The 18,808-nt window shown below is 35.3% G+C and overlaps 1 protein-coding gene across 9 annotated transcripts in view; it reads left to right on the top strand.

The window, feature by feature from the left end:
• RGS12 (regulator of G-protein signaling 12) overlaps nucleotides 1-18,808 on the top strand; it is an 89,986-nt gene that overhangs the window by 56,270 nt on the left and 14,908 nt on the right. For 6 of the 9 annotated variants that reach the window (XM_014935976.1, XM_014935967.1, XM_014935969.1 and 3 more), the window contains 11 exons: nucleotides 458-550; nucleotides 1,681-1,824; nucleotides 6,150-6,329; nucleotides 7,571-7,724; nucleotides 8,967-9,043; nucleotides 10,819-11,019; nucleotides 11,990-12,063; nucleotides 14,629-14,755; nucleotides 15,725-15,821; nucleotides 17,291-17,367; nucleotides 17,885-18,038. In XM_014935976.1, the coding sequence (XP_014791462.1) occupies nucleotides 458-550; nucleotides 1,681-1,824; nucleotides 6,150-6,329; nucleotides 7,571-7,724; nucleotides 8,967-9,043; nucleotides 10,819-11,019; nucleotides 11,990-12,063; nucleotides 14,629-14,755; nucleotides 15,725-15,821; nucleotides 17,291-17,367; nucleotides 17,885-18,038 (1,378 nt within the window). The remainder of the gene's footprint in view (nucleotides 1-457; nucleotides 551-1,680; nucleotides 1,825-6,149; nucleotides 6,330-7,570; nucleotides 7,725-8,966; nucleotides 9,044-10,818; nucleotides 11,020-11,989; nucleotides 12,064-14,628; nucleotides 14,756-15,724; nucleotides 15,822-17,290; nucleotides 17,368-17,884; nucleotides 18,039-18,808) is intronic. The other 3 variants (XM_014935968.1, XM_014935972.1, XM_014935970.1) reach the window with 3 other exon arrangements.

The following is an 18,808-nucleotide window of genomic DNA, read 5'->3' as shown; positions in this document are numbered from 1 at the left end:
ATGCTGTAATGAATACAGAATTGATTACGGGCTCTGCTTGATAAACATCTACTCTATTATACTAGTAGATCTGCAATTAAAGGCAGCCGGTTAACAGTGTAATTTTTAAATGTAGTTATAAATTATTTAAATTTTTATTAGAAGTTTATTCACTAGTTTATGCACCACTTAACATGCAGTATCAAACTTCGCCTTTGAACATGCAAATGATTCGATTGTAATTTGATGGATTCTTCTCAATTGTATATGTTTGAAAAGAAATGAGAAAGAGGAGAAGCACTAGGCTTACATTCGACGTGCACTGATTTTTACTTTAGAAGAAAACTGGATTGCGAGACCGATTGAGATGTTACCATTATGCAAACTTTAATATTCTTATCAAGCATTATAAATATGTTGTTTGAAATGGCAAGTAACATCTTTTTATGGGACATTTATTTATTTATTTTCCCCCTAGGAATTTCTACGGAAAGAATTTAGTGAAGAAAATATTTTATTTTGGCAGGCCTGTGAATATTTTAACCATGTACCTGCACATGATAAAAAAGAGGTAAGTCTATGTTGTATTTCAGTTGCTTACTAAAAATTGTTACTTCTTCAAGATTATTGAAATTATTGGAAAATGTGCTTGGTCTTTGCACTGAGACTTCACTAAAATAGAACTGGAGCCTCAGTCTAATTTCCTCAGTCCTCTGAGAGTAGTGTCCCAGGTTTAAGATGTTGGATATATTTAGAATGCAGTGAAATGCAGAGGTAGTTCTATAAAAACGAGCTAAGGTATGCTGGATGTTGAAAAATGGCTGGCTGCAGTAGCCCACTGCAAGGGACTGCAGAGCAAGTTAATTTAACATGTCAAGGAAGGCTGAAAATTAACCTCTGTTGTGCTCTTTCAGCTAGAATAGCCAAGATGATGTGTTTATAACTAACTTAGCGATATCTACTGCAGAAAGTGTAGTTATGTTTGTTCACAAATTATGAGAATCTGCATCTCATCCTTTTAAGACAGTCCTGTGTTGGTCAGGCAGTTGTGGTGAATTTTGAATTTTGTGCAGGTTGGCAACGCTTCTGTTGACACCTCAGCCAAATCTAGTCAGGTTTACACTGTGGAAATTGTTTCATGTGTGCTCTTTCATGGACCATTGAGATTTTTCCCACTTTCTTCTGTCTCTGAAGCATGTATTTTCTGAACTCACCTTAAGGGTTTTGAGATCAGTTTGGTGGTTTTTTCATTATTTCTAGAATGTGGGTGTTTCAAAATAAGCAAGTTAAAAACAGAGCATGAATGTTTTTAACAGTGAATATTCAAATGTATGTTTACATTTTTCTACCTTCTAGAAATTGAAGGATTTATTTAAGTAGTAACTGTTAATGTAAAAGGTCTAAAATCTAAAAAAATTCATTCTCCTTTGTAAGCCAGCATTTGATGTGCTTCACCTTCATTATTTTCATATTTTGATTATTTTATTTGATGGCAACTTTTAATGCTTGAGAAATATTTGATTAATGTTTGTAATTTTAAAGGAAAAGCCTTATTTATATGCCTAAAATTGACCAAAACTGTTAAATGAAAAAATTCTTATATATTAAGGACACTGGAGTGTCTTTATATTTTTCTGTGGAATGTATCAGTGTAAAAAATGCTTGCAAAGCAGACATACATTTAACATTTCTTTTCTGTAGCTTTCTTACAGAGCTCGGGAGATCTTCAGTAAGTTCTTGTGTAGCAAAGCTACGACCCCAGTTAATATTGACAGCCAGGCACAGTTGGCAGATGATATTCTCAATTCTCCACATCCAGATATGTTCAAGGAACAGCAACTTCAGGTAACCATAGAAAACATTACTGTTGTACATTTATGTCTGTTATCTTTTCCTCTGAATGTTTTAATAATCTATAAAAGTAGTTGCAAATGCTGTACATTTTACTATGCATAAAAAGAGAGAAGACAAGTTCATATAGATTCTATTAGCAGAATAAGTAGACACTGTATAATGAAATGCAGCTTGACTTTTTCTGTACGTTTGCATATGTGTGGAAAATCAGCATTAACTAAAAAATAATCTGAAAAATAATATTATTGAAATGAAGGTTTAGTGCAAGTAAACAATGCCATGTGGTGCAACAACATTGCATATGGTGTTTGCATATGGTTGCTTATTCTTTTCTGTAGTGGACAATTGTGTACACAAATAACATCTAATTTTGGTTAAAGTGGTTTGTAAAATATGTCTGTTGTACTGAAGGACTCCTTCCCTTGTGCTTTAATAGAACTGTCAAACAAAGCTTTTTAAAACTGTTGGTGTCTGAAGACCTCTGAAGTGGATGCATTTTAAATAATTTTTAATGTTCAGAACAGAACAGTTATGTAACAACAGGATACATTTCACATTTTCTGTAGAATTTAAGTTTCTTCTTTTTTCTCCGAAGTAAGGGTAACTCCTACCCTAATATTTTATTAGTAGAAATAATTTTGAGATCATGTTATTTAAAAATCAAGGATATAGCTTTAACTGCATAAATGCAGAAGGTCACAATTTTAGTGCAATCTCAGATTGCATACTTTTGGAGCATAAGAGCAGGTGGGCCCAGTATTTTACTCCATCTGCAAAGTGGAGATAGAAAGGTAGGGTTAACTGCTAGTCTGGTATCTTCTAGCATTACAGCTACCACCCATGCACCTACCAAGGCCCGAGATTTCTGTGGGAGTTACCAGCCATGATCTTTCCAGAGGTTTTTTTCCATGTATTCCTCATCTTGGTTTTATGGAGTCCATGCTTGAATTCCTCTTCATCCTCTCCCACTTGTTTGGTGGAGCAGATGGTGCCCTTATGAGTCTGGTGGCTGGGCTGATGCAGATTTTCTTCCTCCTTTGAAAACACTGTGTTCTTAGATTGGGGGGCTCAGAAGGTGGGTGAAAATGCTGATGTGAAATGGTGTTGTGGGTCTAACCCCAGCCATGTGGTCTGTCAGGGTCTCACTTGCATTTCTCAAATTATCAGTGCCTCTGTAGTTCTCCCCCTCAGTCAGGTCCGTTCCTCTCACTGAAAAATTAGGTGAAGCAGGATGAGAGTTACTTCTGCCAAAGCGGCCTTGAAGCTAGGTGTGCCAGCTGAGGTACTCATGCTGTGTTTGTTGCCTGGCTGAGTTGGTGCTGGGTCATCAGCTGCTTTGATGGCCTTTAATACCTTGGTTTCACTAAGTGATGGTTCTGCACTGGGTCAGTTTGTGGTCCTGATGGGTGGCGTGACCTCAGAAACACAGAATTCTGGGTGTATGTAGTTAGTACACTCACAGACTTCCAAAGTTCAGCTGATGGTGGTGACACCATCTTAACAGTGCAAAGGCTTTGCATTTGTGGTCTTTCACAAGAGGTTTCTATGTTTCAGGGTTGAGCATGGAGTGTAAGAGCGCTGGTCTGTGCTGGCTGTAGGGTGTTAGGTGATGGTGGGGAATTGGGAGCGTTGCTGTAAGGCTGTGGTGGAGTTGCACAAGCGTGTGTGGGAAAGTGCCTTGGAAAGCACTGCTGAGGCCGTTACCTCTCAAGCGCTGCCTGTTGGGAATGCTGCTGGAAGCTCCTTTCTGTCCATAGCCTGACAAATCAGCAAGTTGTTAGAGGTGCTTTAATACAACAGCGTGGATGCAGCCAAAATACCTAGTTAGGATTTCTCTGTTTCTTAGAATAGAATAAGAACGAGCGTTTTGAGTGTTACAGGTGCAGGACAGCATGGATCTCTTGAAGATACAAAAATAAGAATAAAAGAAAGTTTACTTCATGTAGAGTTGTGTAAATGGATGTAAGTTTTTCTGTCCTTGTTTATGTGTAAAGTTCAAATTATGCTTTTATAAGCTATATTTCTCTTTCTCATCTGTAAGAACAAGAAATAGCATCAGCTAGATTTTTCCAAATAAGCAGAAGTCATTACAATGTGTAAATTAATATGATAATAAAGCTAAATATAGGAAATTGGGGATGTAGTGTGGGCTCGCAACATAGAGATGATGATCAGCTCAAGGTGAATTAGTTAAGCTGTCATCACTCTGTCCAGCAAAGTTAGAAGGTTGGAATGTTTTTGCTGTATTAACTCTCCTTGTGTCTCTTAATTCTCTGCAATATTTTCCTTTATTCTTCATACCTAGCATGGAATAGCAAATTTATCTTCTTTTGGTGCTAGATTCTGTGACAGGAGGCAACTCTGAAAAGCTTAGTTTTTCATCCTGAAACAGTATTAAATTTAGAATATTAGTATTAGCTGTACTGGAGAATCATGTCCTATATTTTGCGGGCACAAATGGCATTTAGCTTAAAATATTATGATTTGTTAAGGAGTGTAACTTCTGCAAGTTTCATTTGCTTAAAAACCTCAAGGGCAGGTGAAGTATTTTGTATTTATCAGTTAGCGTGGTTTTTGCATCTGTGTTGGTGTTTGCAGACGGTACTTCACATTTTTCCCCAATAACCTTGCAGCATCAGTGTATCTCTGAGTCCTTGGGATTGAGGCATTTTGATTTCTTGTATTTGAATTCTTGTCGTCTTGAGCTCTTCTGTATTGTATGCTGTTTTGGCAATATACCACAGTATTACTCTTTGAGCTCAACAATTTGGTGAGCCTTGGCCTGAAGACCACGTGTGCTCTGAAACTGGTTGTCTTTTTGAATTTTGTGTACCTGTGGTCAGAGAAGGATTTTATTTTTCATAGCATGAGAGAGAAGACTCCCCTTTGTGAGCGGTTTTTCAAGTGGGAAATCTTTGACCCTGGCTTGTCTCTCTGACACTGCATGAAGGGCACATCAGGCTTTGTGCTGAGCCGTTTCAGCCGGTTAAGCTGGCAAAAGTAACACTACAAAGTATTTTTTCCATAGTTTACCATATGGAAAACAGTACGTTAGAAGGCCCAACAAACAAGCCAAGTAGCACCTAAGTGGAAATGGGAAGACACGGGAGGAAGGCAAGAATATGGCAGCCAGCATTCAGTTTGAATTAGATCTCTGTGATGCTGCAGGATCAAGCTCTCTGAGTGTTGTCTTGCTGTTTGCCAGAAAAGCTTTGGGATAATGCTTGCCGAGAAGGGTTTCTCTGCACAACCTGAAAAATTATTTCCATCTGTAACTGGGCTACTGTGGCTTGGTGATGGACTTCTCTGTAGACTCTTGGGAATGCCATAACCAGTTGGGTGGTGCATAATGTTCTTCACTTGTCATGTCCAAAGAGGGTGGTGTTCATACTATTTTTTCAGATCAAGTGAATCACTGCAGAAGATATAGAGGTGAAAATAAGAATTCACTTAAAACTATAGGTTTGCAAAAGTAGAACAAGAAAGTCAAGCATTGTGTTTAGCATTTAAGGAAGAATGTCTGTTCCTTTACTTTCACAAATTTACCTTTGGCTAAATTAGCCTCAGACATTTGCTTCAGGCCTAGTACAGAGCTGCTTCCTTCCTGGGTGTTTAAAGGTAAATGTTGGTCTTGCCCAGAGCAGCCATTTTATGTAAACTGTTCTTTTTCAAGGTCTTGATGTTACAGCACCTTGATAATTGCATCTTCCAAAGATACTGATCTTTTTTTTTTCCTTATGATTGGGCACATGAACATTACATAATTCTGTAAAGGATTCTTTGCCTCTTCCTGTGACAGTAATTAACCTTGTGTATCTTGTATTGCTGCATACTATAGCATATTGCGATTGTATCATATTCCTGAGTTTTAGACCATAAACTTTTTTCTTGTTTACAGCTACTTTAAAAAACACGTGTACAATCTAATCCTGTCACGTATTTAAAGATTATTACATCAATGCTATAATATTTAAAATGGTTGGCTTGCTATGCGCTTCACATTGAATGTACATAGGCATAAATGCCGTAAAAGATGGCTGTGAGGACGGTGGTGTCAAGATTCTAGAGCATCTCAGCTCCTCGTGCACTTTGCACAGATCATAGCATCTGTCTGAACCTGTGCTAAGGGAATAGATAAAATCATGTTTCACTTCTAAGTGCAGTGTATTTAACTGGGTCTAAACAAAGTCATGACTACTGCTGTTTACAGGTTAATGTCCTAAATTTTGTGGGGGTTGGCTGTTGTGAGATCGCTTCATTTTCTTGATGTGTTCCTTAAGCTTATGTAACCATTATCCATTTCATTTTAATTTCAGATATTTAACTTGATGAAGTTTGATAGCTATACTCGCTTTCTCAAATCCCCCCTTTACCAAGAATGCATCTTAGCTGAAGTAGAAGGTCGACCTCTTCCTGATCCTCAGCGCGTTCCCAGTAGCCCCACTTCTAAACACAGTATCAGTTCAGAGAAGTCCAATATCTCAACACCGAAAAAGGTTACCTTTGTATTGTTGTTATTTGGAAACTATGTTCTTAAATTATGTTTTTCTTTAGAAGATCAAAGATAAAATGTAGAAAACAATTAGAATCTTTGTTTAGTGGTGCCGGTAAATATAATTACAAAATCTTTATGTTCTCAGGAAAATTCTTATTTTTTTTTTAAATCTGTACCTTTGAATCATATTTCTAGCTATTGACTTCCTGAATATAATTTTAAATCTTATTATTTAAATATATGTGTACAAATAAAAAATTAGTATTGTTTTAATGCATCAGTTCAGAAGCTTATTTTGATTGAATCTTGGAATTAAGTTGTGTTATCTTAACCTTTGCTGAGAGCAGACATTTTATCGGAAGTTACTGGAGAAGATTTAACCTAATCTAACTCACCTTTGCAGAGGATAGTTTCTAAATTTCTTAGCCCCTGCTGAACTAAGATAATTCTGGGTAAAAGAGATACAGTTCTTAAAAATCAGGCCAGCAGTCTTACTGATCTCCTAATATTATTTAGAGTTTATTTTTTCTTATGTAGATAATACCACCGTAGTGTTACATAACTGTATGGGTAAATTATAACTTTGGATTTTTCATGTCAATCACTACACATTAGCCCATCTGCTATTGTGCGTTTTTATGACTAGGAACCTTTTCAAAAGTAGCATTTTAAGGAATACTCTAATAATCTAAGAAGGAATACTAGGCTGCTAAAAGCAAGTTTAGTTTCATATCAAACATTCCTGATGTTTGTGTTCTTCAGAACTAATAAATACTTTAATTATACTTTTAAGTGTTGAACAATGCTTTGTCATTGTTTTTAAATGCAGTTCATGTTCAAGCCTACCCTAGGAAAAATATCTGAAATACTGAAGTGAAAATCTGTGTTTTAAAAGCAAGGCAAATGACCTCTTCACATAAACTTAGGTGTTACTGGTGAGCTGTGGAGAGTTCTTTCATATTTGCAGAAGCTTTCCGCGGCTTATTTCCAACTGCTGTTTTGTACTCCCTACCAAGTAACATATTTCCATCTGTATATTTCTTCCTGTTTCCACTGGGTTGGTTTTTCTTTTTTTGATTGCTATTGAGAGGGATGCTGGCATATACACTTGTGAGTGGGGTAAATACAACAGCTAACCTGACCATCACACCCTGGTTTTGGGAAGAAGTGTGGGAAGGTTTAGTTTAGATAATATTCTTACAACTGTGATCCAACGCATGATTTAATTGTGTTTTATGATAGTTAAGTGGTAAATCAAAGTCAGGAAGATCTTTAAATGAAGAGTCAGGAGAGGAGGACACTGAGAAGAAAAAAAGGGGAACGTTTTTCTCGTGGTCAAGAAGTAAGAGTTTGGGAAAATCACAGAAGAGAAAGGAAAATGGTGATTATCCAAATGGTGAGTATTTTCTTTCCACTTTGTTTCAGAGTTGTTTCAACAATAGATGTGACTAATCTCATCATGTTTAGTTTGCATCTAATGCATCCTTGGGTGTGACAGGAACAGAAACTGTTGAGTCAGAAGGCTGTAGTGTGTCTAGTATCACTGAAAGTTCTGTGGAAGCAGATGTACAAGTAAACAGTTAAAAGTATGAAAATATTTAAATTTGTTTTTATTGATTTCCAGAGCCTGTTTTCTGCTTTCCGGTAGGCTCTCCATTTCTGTGTGCTGGTAATTGCTTTTTCAAGCAGAGAGCTACTATTTTTATAGTAAGATAATTTCAAGTCTTCACAGAGATGTTCAGGAGCTGTACATGCAAATAGTGCTATAGTTACAGCTATTTAAAAATTTCTCCATCTGCATTATTCTACCTTTCTTTCTTTTACTAGTACTACACGTTTGTTCACTTTTGAACACACTCATTAGCTGTTTCCACCGTTCCTGACTAAAAAAGAAGAGTCAGAGTTGTAAAAGCCATTGTAGTCTGCTGTTTTGTTACTTCACTGCTTTTGAGAGTTTAGGGAAGAGTACTCCATGAAAGCACCTGTGCATGGCCTCTAGAAAAAGGGATAGAAGTTGCATTAACTCATTCCATTGAGTGAAAAATAATAGAAAAATTCCACCAAAGCACCAAATTTGGACCATATTGTTACTGTGGTTTCTTCTTTTCTATTTTCTAGTAAAGGCACAGACCCACAAAATGTCTTTGATCATATCTAGAGTATTAGTGTTCTCGTTGTACTCACATATGAAAAGACATAAGAAGCATTTGCTAAGAATATAGACTTAAACTTTGTTAGGTCCTGGTCCGATTGTCCGGGAGCTGACTAAAAGCGACTAGAAATTGTCTTAGATTTCAGTTTTCTACCACCATATTTGCACTTTAAAAAATATTTATCTTCCTTCAAAATAACTATAGAGATAAATTATTTTAAAATTTTAAAAGAAATTTTGAGATTTTTTTTTTTTAAATACAAAATCAAGTGTGGTTATTGAAGAGCTACATAGCCAAGAAACAGTTGAGCAAGTATTGTTTTGATTTCCATGCTTCAGTGCACACTATGAAGATTTGGTAGTTTTTTCTGTAATGAAAGAGTTATTTTTCTGATCAGAGGAGCTAATATTTGAAGTAGTTTTCTCTATTATAATAAATAATAAAAAGAAGCCCTTTTACTGATTGCTGATTCTTTCCACAAACAGATTCTATTCAGTCCAATGGGTTATCATACAGACGGGAATCACAAGGCTCCATGTCATCAACTGCCAGTCTTGACTTGGTAATGGACGACTCTTAATAATGGAGTGGGGAAGTGGTGAAAACAGTGATTTACTAATTTTTGAAGTAGTGTGAAGCAATTTATTTGAAGTAGTATTTTGAGAAAGGGTCTTTAACTGATACATTTATAAGCCAAGGTGTAGTATTAAGCAATTTTAGAATACCAGAAATGTAACAGAGGTTGTGTTTATATATTTCTTGTTATTTTGTCCTTGTAACAGAAAGATGTCCTTTGCATCTGTCTACTGGTGCCTGTCTTAACTTCAGGCACCAGTAAACTTCAAGAATAAAAATTTGTCTTTCGAAAGGAGCTACTGTAGTTCTTTATAAACAGCTTTTTCCACCTACCAGTGCTTTGAGATCTGTTCTGAACAACCACAGGTTAAAGCTTTCCGTCCGCTTGGGCTGTATGCAAGTTGTGTTAGTTTGATCCCTGTGGCACCAGTGGCTGTTGTGCTTCTTTCCTCTCTGTTTCTTTTAAAGTTGCAAGTTTGTCTTGTCATTATGATTTAACTCTGCTCCTAAAATCTGAGTAAAGAGGGGCAGGGAATTTCATTGCAAGTGCTGTGATTTTGTTATAGTATGTAGGAAAATAATCACTGAAGCATGCTGTGAGTTCTAACCATCAAGTTCTACCTTTGCTGTGAAGGTAGAATGAAATGCAAAATTAAAACAGTATTAATAATAGAACATAAATGTAATACTTTAAATTTATTTTTTACTACGTTGATATGGAGGAAGAATATAAAAAAGGAGATTATTAAAAGTTTTTTTTGTACCCTCTAATAGACTAGATTCTAGCAACTGTGTAATTTTACCTATGCTACAAATACTGCTCAGGGAAGCAAGCGTGGCAGTCATGTTTATTTCTTGCAGAAAAGTCTTGTCTTAATAAACTGGAGATGCTAAGCCTCCCCAAAGCAGCAACCCCTCTTTTCTCTCCCACTCCCAACTGATATTAGGTCAGAAAGTTACTGTAATTTGGATGAGAAGCTGCAAGTTAGAGAAGAGAAAAAGCACAATGAGTACCCTAAAAGACTGTTGAAAACAGTATTTTTGTAGTGTCTTTTTAAGTTAAAAGTGAGCTTTTTGTTAAATTTGTGAAGATACTTTTGGTATTTCATAGCAGTGCTACTCTTCTGCTGTTACCATAGAATAAAGGTTAAAGCTGTGCCCTTTGGCATTAACCCATAATATTGTACTTTTTGTTCCCTTTAATAAAAAAACAGGTGGTCATTACGTGAATTATTTTAAAATTTTAATTTCTCTGTGGTGTATTTGTATGTGTAGCATTCACATTATGTTAAAAGAGGAGGAAATTCTGTTTGAGGAAACTGATGTTTAAAGGTGTTCTTCAATTAAATGTTGATTCATAATGCCCCAATGTTAATTTTTACACCAGCAGGTCATTACTGAGTTACAGATATTTAACAATTTGGAAGCTAAATAAGATCTTATTTAATTCTTACACTTTTTTGGGTAGGAGTTCTGCTCTATAGTTTGAGAATCTTGTAACCTGTTTTACACACTTCCTGTCTAAAACTGAATTGGTCTTTGAAATGTGTTTAAGTTCTGGCAGTGCTTCTTTATCTAAACTTTTTTTTTTCCAGGATTTACATTTATTAGATATTTGTGTTATTTGGAAGGATTTCTAAACCATAAACAGGATAGAAAGTATGCTTCTTGTCTTGGTTTGATTTGTGTGGACTCTAAAAGTTTATGCATATTCCTGATTTTCCCATTGGGCACTGACTTTTCTTTCTTTCTTCTGTCAAGTCCGAAGGCTCAAGATTACCTGCATTTGTACCAGATAAAGAGAAATCCCCCAAATACTGTTGTGTAAACCTTCCGGATGGTTCATCCAGCAAAATGGCTGTTAAATCTGGATTCTCTATCAAAGAGGTGCTATCTGGGCTCTGTGAGAAACATGGCATTAACATAGCTGCAGTGGACCTTTTCTTAGTTGGAGGTGATAAGGTATTGCATATTCCTGTGCGATTTAAAGCGATTTCATACTTGTTTTACTGATAAGGAATTCTGTTCAGATAATAGTAAGATGTATCTCCTGGTTCTGCCTATAGCTTTACATTGGCAATGCTAGTTAATTGAAGGAGAATTTTAGTGAAACTAAACTGATGGAGTACTGTGGTTGTGGTATATACATTACAGAAAGCAGAAGAGAGCTTATGACAAGGATTTCCTTATAATAATAAGTTAATTTAGGTGTCTAGTCCATGTACTTGTCCAGGGGAATGGTTGGCTTGTACTTAACTGACAGTATCCACAAAGAAAGTAAATGTGTTGTAGCAGATGGTACTTCATTAAAGCAAAGAAACGTAAAGACATTTAGTTGTTCAAAGGTGAAATGAGAATAATTCATGCTAGAATTAAGGTATATGTTTTAATATTGAGAAAAATTTCCAAGTCTGCGTTGGTGGGGGGTGATGGCTCTTATTCCAACCGAAGTATCTTCAAAGAGAAGCTGTGGATGTGAAACATTTATTGTCTTAAATTTATGCTTGTGATAAATCTAGATGATTAGAAGAACAAAAATCAACGAATGTGCCTAGATTTGTGCCTGGTCTTTTAAATCTATTAATGATTGTTAACTTGCCATATTTTCCAACACATCACTCTATGTAATGATTTATTTAAGCTGAAGAACCTGTGGTTGTTCTAAAACACTGAGTTCCTGAATACCTGCTGACTCCAGTGAGAGTTATAAGTTTGGCCATTGTCTCACAACTAGCCAAAATAAAATTTTGGCTAATAAAAAATGCACTTTAATCATGTTGCATATTGTAAATGAATATCGGCTAGAATGCATGCAATTTATAATAATAATTTTATGAATTATCTGAAATTTTTTTAACCACTCAGCTGTTCTTTTGTATGTTTTAAGATTAATTTGTGGTCTGTTCTTTTGTTCCTTTCATGTACTCTGTAGCCACTTGTATTGCACCAAGACAGTAGCATCCTGGAGTCGCGGGACCTACGTTTGGAAAAACGCACTTTATTTCGGTAAGACTCAAAAATGCCACCTTCCTTTGGTATTTTCCACCCCATTTTCCATTTTACTTTTTGTAAGCGCACTGAAATGTATTATCAGTTACCTATGCAGCAAAAGAGTAGTTAATGCAGAAAAGAATTCATCTGAATCCAGTAAAAAATGGAGTTAGCCATGCAATGCAACATTTTAGATTGTAATCCAGAATCCAGCATTAGGGGATCTAAGGTTCCCGTTCATTTTACAGGCATATTAGAAGAAATAGACTTTAGGCTCTTAGCAAAGAGCCTCAGTGAAGAAGGAAGGTGACCTGATGTTTTGTAACTGAAAACGATTGACTTCCACGACTTGCAGTTAACTCAGTTTGAGTTTCTGTTAAAGTCCATTTTTACTTTGGATTGCAATAACACTTAGGCAAGAGATAGGCATTTAGCATGGGGATTCTCCTAAGTTAGATACCCTGCCTACACTTAGGCACTGATATCCCTTAGAGTTAGAGCCAGCTGCTGCGTGCTTCCTCTACAGGTAATGGTGAGGTTGGGGTATCTCTAAAAGGTAATTCAGATGAGGGCAACCAGGGTGAGGATCACTGGGAGAAACGTGGGCCTAACACGAACATTTCAAACTAAGTAGAACAGCACCTAGTGAGTTTTAAATGCTGCTAGAGGAAGCTTTCTGGATTGCTGTCTTGAATACAAGTGGGATTTTGATGCTAATGTTGCAGTTTAGGTGCTCTTAAATATTATTATGATGTCTAACCGCTCAAGCTGAAGCAGTTGTGAACAAGCATAAAGGACAGATCTGCAGGCACAGAGACATGTTTAATAGGTTGAAGCAGCATGAGAATGAAGTGGAAATTGAACTGCAAGTCTTCTAATCTAATCCTAAATGCTACAATAAAAAAATAGGCCTTTAAGATTAAATGGATATGTTTATTCCCATTTACTTACATCTGTAATTATGTGCCTAACTGACAGATTACAGTAAAACAAATTGTATAAATATAAATTCATTTGAGTATATAAATTTGTCTGAGTATAGATTTCTAACCCTGAATCTTTCAGTCAATGTTACAGTATCATTATTAATATGAGTATAATATAATTCAGTACAATATGTATTTAGTATTATGAAATATTATACATTTCTTTCAAAATAATCTGTTTCTATTTTGTCCAAAATGCCAGAAAATATAGTAATGCTCCTAAATTCTAACAATCAAAACTAGTGCTATGAAAACTCCTGGAATAATTATTTCAGGAAAAAGTCACGAAGTAGAATGTTTGTGTTACATTATTGAGTTGTGCTTTTGAAGTGAATAATTTTTTGTGTGTGTCAGGCTTTCTTCATTTTGGCTTTATATAACTTTTCTTTAGCAAGTAGGGCTAGTTTCTATTTATGGGTACTTCAGATTAATGAATGTGGTTTAGCATATTCAATTTTGAAATTGAGATTGAGCAGTCTTTTATTAGGTGTGAGTTTATTGAGTTTCCAAATTAAAAAAGAAATTTTAAGTAGGCAGTACCATATGTTACTTGTGTGTTAATTAAAGTGTAGAAACATTCTACATTATTTCCTTCTGTGGGTAGATACTGTGTAAGCAAAAATACTCAAATATTTGGAATCTTTTCACACATAAGACAAATACTATGTGGATATGCTTGATTACCTGAATGTCTGCTGCTTTGGTGTCAATTACCAGTTAATGATTAAAATTGATCATTTCTATTTGGTAGCTGCTGTATTCAGAGAAAATATGAAAGACAAAATTTCAGTTATTCAGGTTTCTTGTGGAGGTGAAAAATCAGTAAGACTAAACATCTTGTATTTAAGTAACTTGTGTGAGATAAAATATGGGGTTTGCATTCAATCATGACTGAAAAAACCACTAATAGTTTTCATTTCTTCAGATGATATACATTCTTCTGATAGTTTTGTTAGTAAGAAGCCTGTCCTTGTTTTCGTACTATAGTTCCATTATAGTCAAATGTGGCTGTTAGGGAGGAATTGGGGCACAGATGAAGAGTATTTAAAAACCAAACCAACAGCAAACTGGGCGCAGTTCTGTGAAGGAAGATAGACAAAAATGGGATAGTTGTTTGGGTTTTAAAATTTTTCTTCACTCACTATTTTGTTCCTATGCTTAAAAATAAAAATTCCTGTCCAAGCCCATCTCAAGTAATTGAATAGGACATTGTGACTCTCTCTTGTGGAAGTGGGAAGAAACATTTTTCTTGCATGCAAGGCATGGAATCACTGTGGAAGCATTCCTGGACCAGAAGGTCAGAGCAACCTCACTGTAAAGATGAAAGTGCTATGGAATGTGTCTGACTGGTCTGAGGATCACCGTGCAATTAGGTTGGCTCATGCTTTCACTCAGCTCTGGCAGTGAAACGGTAGAAGCTTTACTTGTATTTAAAGTGCTTTAAACCTTCAGGGTAGGATAGATTTGTGCTAGTGAAGTTTCAGTGTCAGTAGCTGTAAACTAGTGTAACTTTGCTGTAGATTGGATTTTGTATATTTTGTACATTTTGTTTTTGGAATATTTAATACTTAATGTTGGAATTGATATGTTTCAGGCTGGATCTTGTTCCAATCAATCGATCAGTTGGTTTGAAAGCTAAACCCACCAAACCAGTAACAGAGGTCTTAAGGCCTGTGGTTGCAAAATATGGTTTAAATCTAAATGAACTTGTGGCAAGACTAGTAAGTATTTTTTGATGTAATTCAGGCTGCAGTATTTTTTGTCTGGAGAAGATAATATGATAGACCCTGAAATTTTTCAAATCCTTATAATCTGTGTTTATAACAAATCTGTATTTATAACTGCACGTTGAGATGAAAACGCTTAGTAGTCATACCCATTACACTTTAAAGCTTTGAGGTCGTTACTATTGTCTGCACCTGTTTTATATTCTCCTTCAGAATAAATCTAACATCCTAAATAGTAAAGCCTGAATTTAGCTTCATCCAGAGCTCAACTTTTCACATTATTAGCCAGGGAATATTTATTGACTTTAGGTAAAGCTATTGTTCCATTATCCTGGGCTATCAATCATGAAAGTTACCTCAGATCTCCTCACAGAAAATTTCTGTGGAAGCAAACAAATTCAACTTCTTTACTACTAAACACTTGACTAGCATTTTCTCTATTCTATTATGGTGGAATATCAAGGAATTGAAAGTTAGTTTTGTGGTATTTCTAGAATGTATACTGTCTTGGCTGAACCAGTCCATGTTTTTAAAATAACTGGAAAACATGTTGGTATAAAAATAATTTTGTTAATTTTGTAATTTCATTAAATCAGGTACAACCAATTTAGAATATAAAAATAATCTCAAGCTTCCTGTGAAAAATATGGTTTGCTGAACATACACTCTAATGGTCCTAGAGTATTTGTGCATGCTTGCAAACCGGGTGATTTTTTTTCTCCTTGTATCTTCTTTTCCCTAAATATTGTTCTCCTCACATAACTGGGTTCCACTCATTGTAATCAAGGTAGTTTTACACAAATGGAATAAACATTTTTAAAATAGTAGAAGAAAGATATATTGAGGCTACACTGAAACGTAAAAATACTTTGTTCATTTTCTTTCAAAAAATGTCAAGACTGCATAAATTTGTTCTGAAAACAGCTTTTTCTCTATTATATACAAACTGTGATCCGACTTTAGAATGGTGAGCAGGAACCACTTGATCTTGGTGTCCCTATATCTAATCTGGATGGTCAGCGAGTTGTTCTAGATGAAAAGGAGCCAACAAAGGGCAGAGGTAAGTTGCTGTAAGAGCTTTTATTAGTTTCATAAACCCTGACTTCGGTCAGTTTCTTCTGCTGAGCTGGAGGTGAGGTAAATGGGATTAGATGTAGCATATATTCTTTTTAACTAAAAAGGAGTGCAGTTTGTAAAGATTGAAGTACATCTGTGGTCATCTGTTGTGACCAAGTACTTTACGGTTGCTGTAAGAAATTTTGCACTGGTAGTACTTGAATATTTTACTTAGCTCAGCCATAGATCCACACACACATTTAGGGACATAGTAACCAATAATAATAACGAGAATAAAATGCCAAATAACTTCTGTGAAATTTGGCAATGAAGTCAAAAGAAACATTCTATAGGAGTCAAAGAGATGCAGTTTATGCAGCAGCTGTATCTACTGTTATGATAACCCCCCTCTTTTAATGTGCAGAGCTTACATCTCCAGTTTTAAGTGGTCATTTCTGGAGATAGTACTAAAAAAAGATACAATTTGTGATTTCCTTGGACAAAATATTATGAAGAGCAGAAGTTAATCAAATGAACAGCTGAAAATCTTTTGTCACAATTAACACACTGCATTAATATCAGCAGCCTTGAGAGTAAAGGTTTGGTTTCGTTAGGAGACCTTTTTGTAGATAGAGAACACTTAGTTTTAAAATTAAAATTTGATGCGGTTAAATTAAATTGACTTAGAGCAGAGATCTTCTTTGAGGAAGAACTAGAAGAATAAAGATGGAGGTATTTATTGAGCAGAATCAGATTTGTCATTTTTCTAGGAAACGGAACCAATTGTTGTTTTGAAAAAAGATATCAATCTAAATACTCTCACAGATAATTAGTTTAAGGATTACAAATAAAACTGTAATCCTATGTGCTGCCAGCTGCTATAAAAGCTTAAATCATAGGGAATTATTCTGGCAGTAGAGTGATTCTGTGGCAACACAGCAGTTAAAAAGGGCCATGATTCTGTGTTTGCAGCTTGGTCTTTGCATAGTATATTTGTTGAGGCAGATGTAATTTGAAGGAGCCATTTAGTTACTTAAAAGTAGACAAGGATGATATGGCAATGTCTAGAAAACAATTGATTCATGAAATGGGTTGGAAAAGGTTCAGTGTGACTTTTCAATGGTCTTTTTTGCTGAATTTTGATTCTTGTTTAAATTCTAAATTTGAGAATTACAAACTGAATTATTAGCTGAGAAATTTTAAAATAAATTTAGACTGAATCAACTGAAAATTTAGGAGAACTGAAATGAAACTTCAGCATCTTTAAACTTTTAAAAGTATTGCTTGTATTAGAAAAATTTGAAGATGAGAGAGGTTCTGGTAAGTTTTCACTGAAAAGTGTCAGGGATATCAACTGTGCTCACTCTGAGACATTTTAAAGCAAAAAATCTGTTTTATGCATCATTGTCACTTAAAGATTACTTCTTTGGGGGCTTATAAATTTGTAGTTATAGAAGGTATGTTTATGTTCAGTGTTTACAGATAAACCAAAAGGTGCATCAGTAAAACCGACTGCAACTGTAACTACTTCAAGAAGCCAAGTATGTACTGTAAGTCTTCTGCAATGATTTTTGTCCCTTAGATCATCTTTTGTTTCCTTCTGGAATTCTATACTAAAAACTGCATTCATCTATAATTTTTAGTCGGCCAACTTATGTAACTAGATTGAGTATAGTTATAATTCATTTTACCTTTTTCCACTGTCATCAGCATTTATTTGTGAGAGCTTTGTCTTCATGATGAATCAAATCGCTCTTTCACTGTGTTGTGTTTGTTGTTTTGTGTCTCATTGGCTTGTCTATATTTGAAAATTATTGAATTACTCTGAAATTCAAAGGCCCTTTCTGTAGTATGAATTCTTCAGAGTAAAGAATATTATGTTTATTTGTACATTTTTGGGAAGTACTATAGCAAATGTTTTTCACAATAATCAAGATTAAAGCATTTGTTGTGGTGGTGTTAGAGAAATGTGTTTTCAAAATAACTTTTTTATTCACTTAGACCATATTATATACACAATGATATAACCTAAATGTAAGTAGTACCTTAACTTTCCTTCTAATGCAGGGAGAGGGAAGAACTCTAGGAAAGTCTAATTCTATCAAAATGAAAGGCGAAAATGGAAAAAATGCTAGGGATGTCCGGCTGTCAAAGAGAGAAGACTCTATTGCAAAGATTGGGAAAAAAAAATGTCAGAAAATAAATTTGGATGAAGCAGAGGGTATGTGAACTTTATGTATTAACATAAGTAGTCTTAGAAAAATTAGGATTTTGTATCTGTGTAGGAAAAGGTACCATGTGTTTAATACTGCATTGTGAAAATCATAGTCATGATCCTTATATTTTTGTTTGATACTGTGTTTGAATTGTATAGTTTTTGAAGCTGAAGGTAGAATTTTAAGAATACCTAAAGAGAGGCGCAGGTGCCTAGTGGATTTTCAAAAGTGAAAGCTACCTAATTCCAGGTAAAATAAAAAGGAATTAGTTATTCAATTGCAGTTGAATATCCCATTTGGTACCCTTTGCAAGCCATGTAGAACCTTGCCTTTTTTTTCACCTTTACATAAGAGTTTTTAACTCACTGAAAGGCATTCTGCACAGTGGTGTACACCCTAACTTACTCAGGAAAGAATTTTTGAAAATTTTACACTAAAGTCTGTAACAATCAGGGCGGTACAGTCTGCTGACTCTGAAGTAGCTGTGATGTGCAAGAGTAAAACTTGGTTTATGTTCAGTAACTGCTCTGGAAAGGTGATTAGAAGTAGGAGTAAGCTTGTCATCTTGTGTATTCTGAGTCCTGTTTTTACCTTCAATTCCATCTAAATAGTTTGGGGGATGCCATTGGGAAAGAACTCATGAGAGAATTTGTTTTCTTATAGAAGGATGTCCATGGGTTAAAGAGGAATATAACCTGTGTAGCAGTAGAAAACTTGACATACCACCCTGTGCCCTAGGGCATTAACTGAAGCAATTACCAATCTTGTCGGCCCT

The sequence above is a fragment of the Calidris pugnax genome, unplaced genomic scaffold, assembly GCF_001431845.1.
Source record: "Calidris pugnax isolate Ruff unplaced genomic scaffold, ASM143184v1 scaffold14, whole genome shotgun sequence".
Classification (NCBI taxonomy): Eukaryota; Metazoa; Chordata; class Aves; order Charadriiformes; family Scolopacidae; genus Calidris; species Calidris pugnax.
This window is presented reverse-complemented; position numbering and strand designations above follow the sequence as displayed.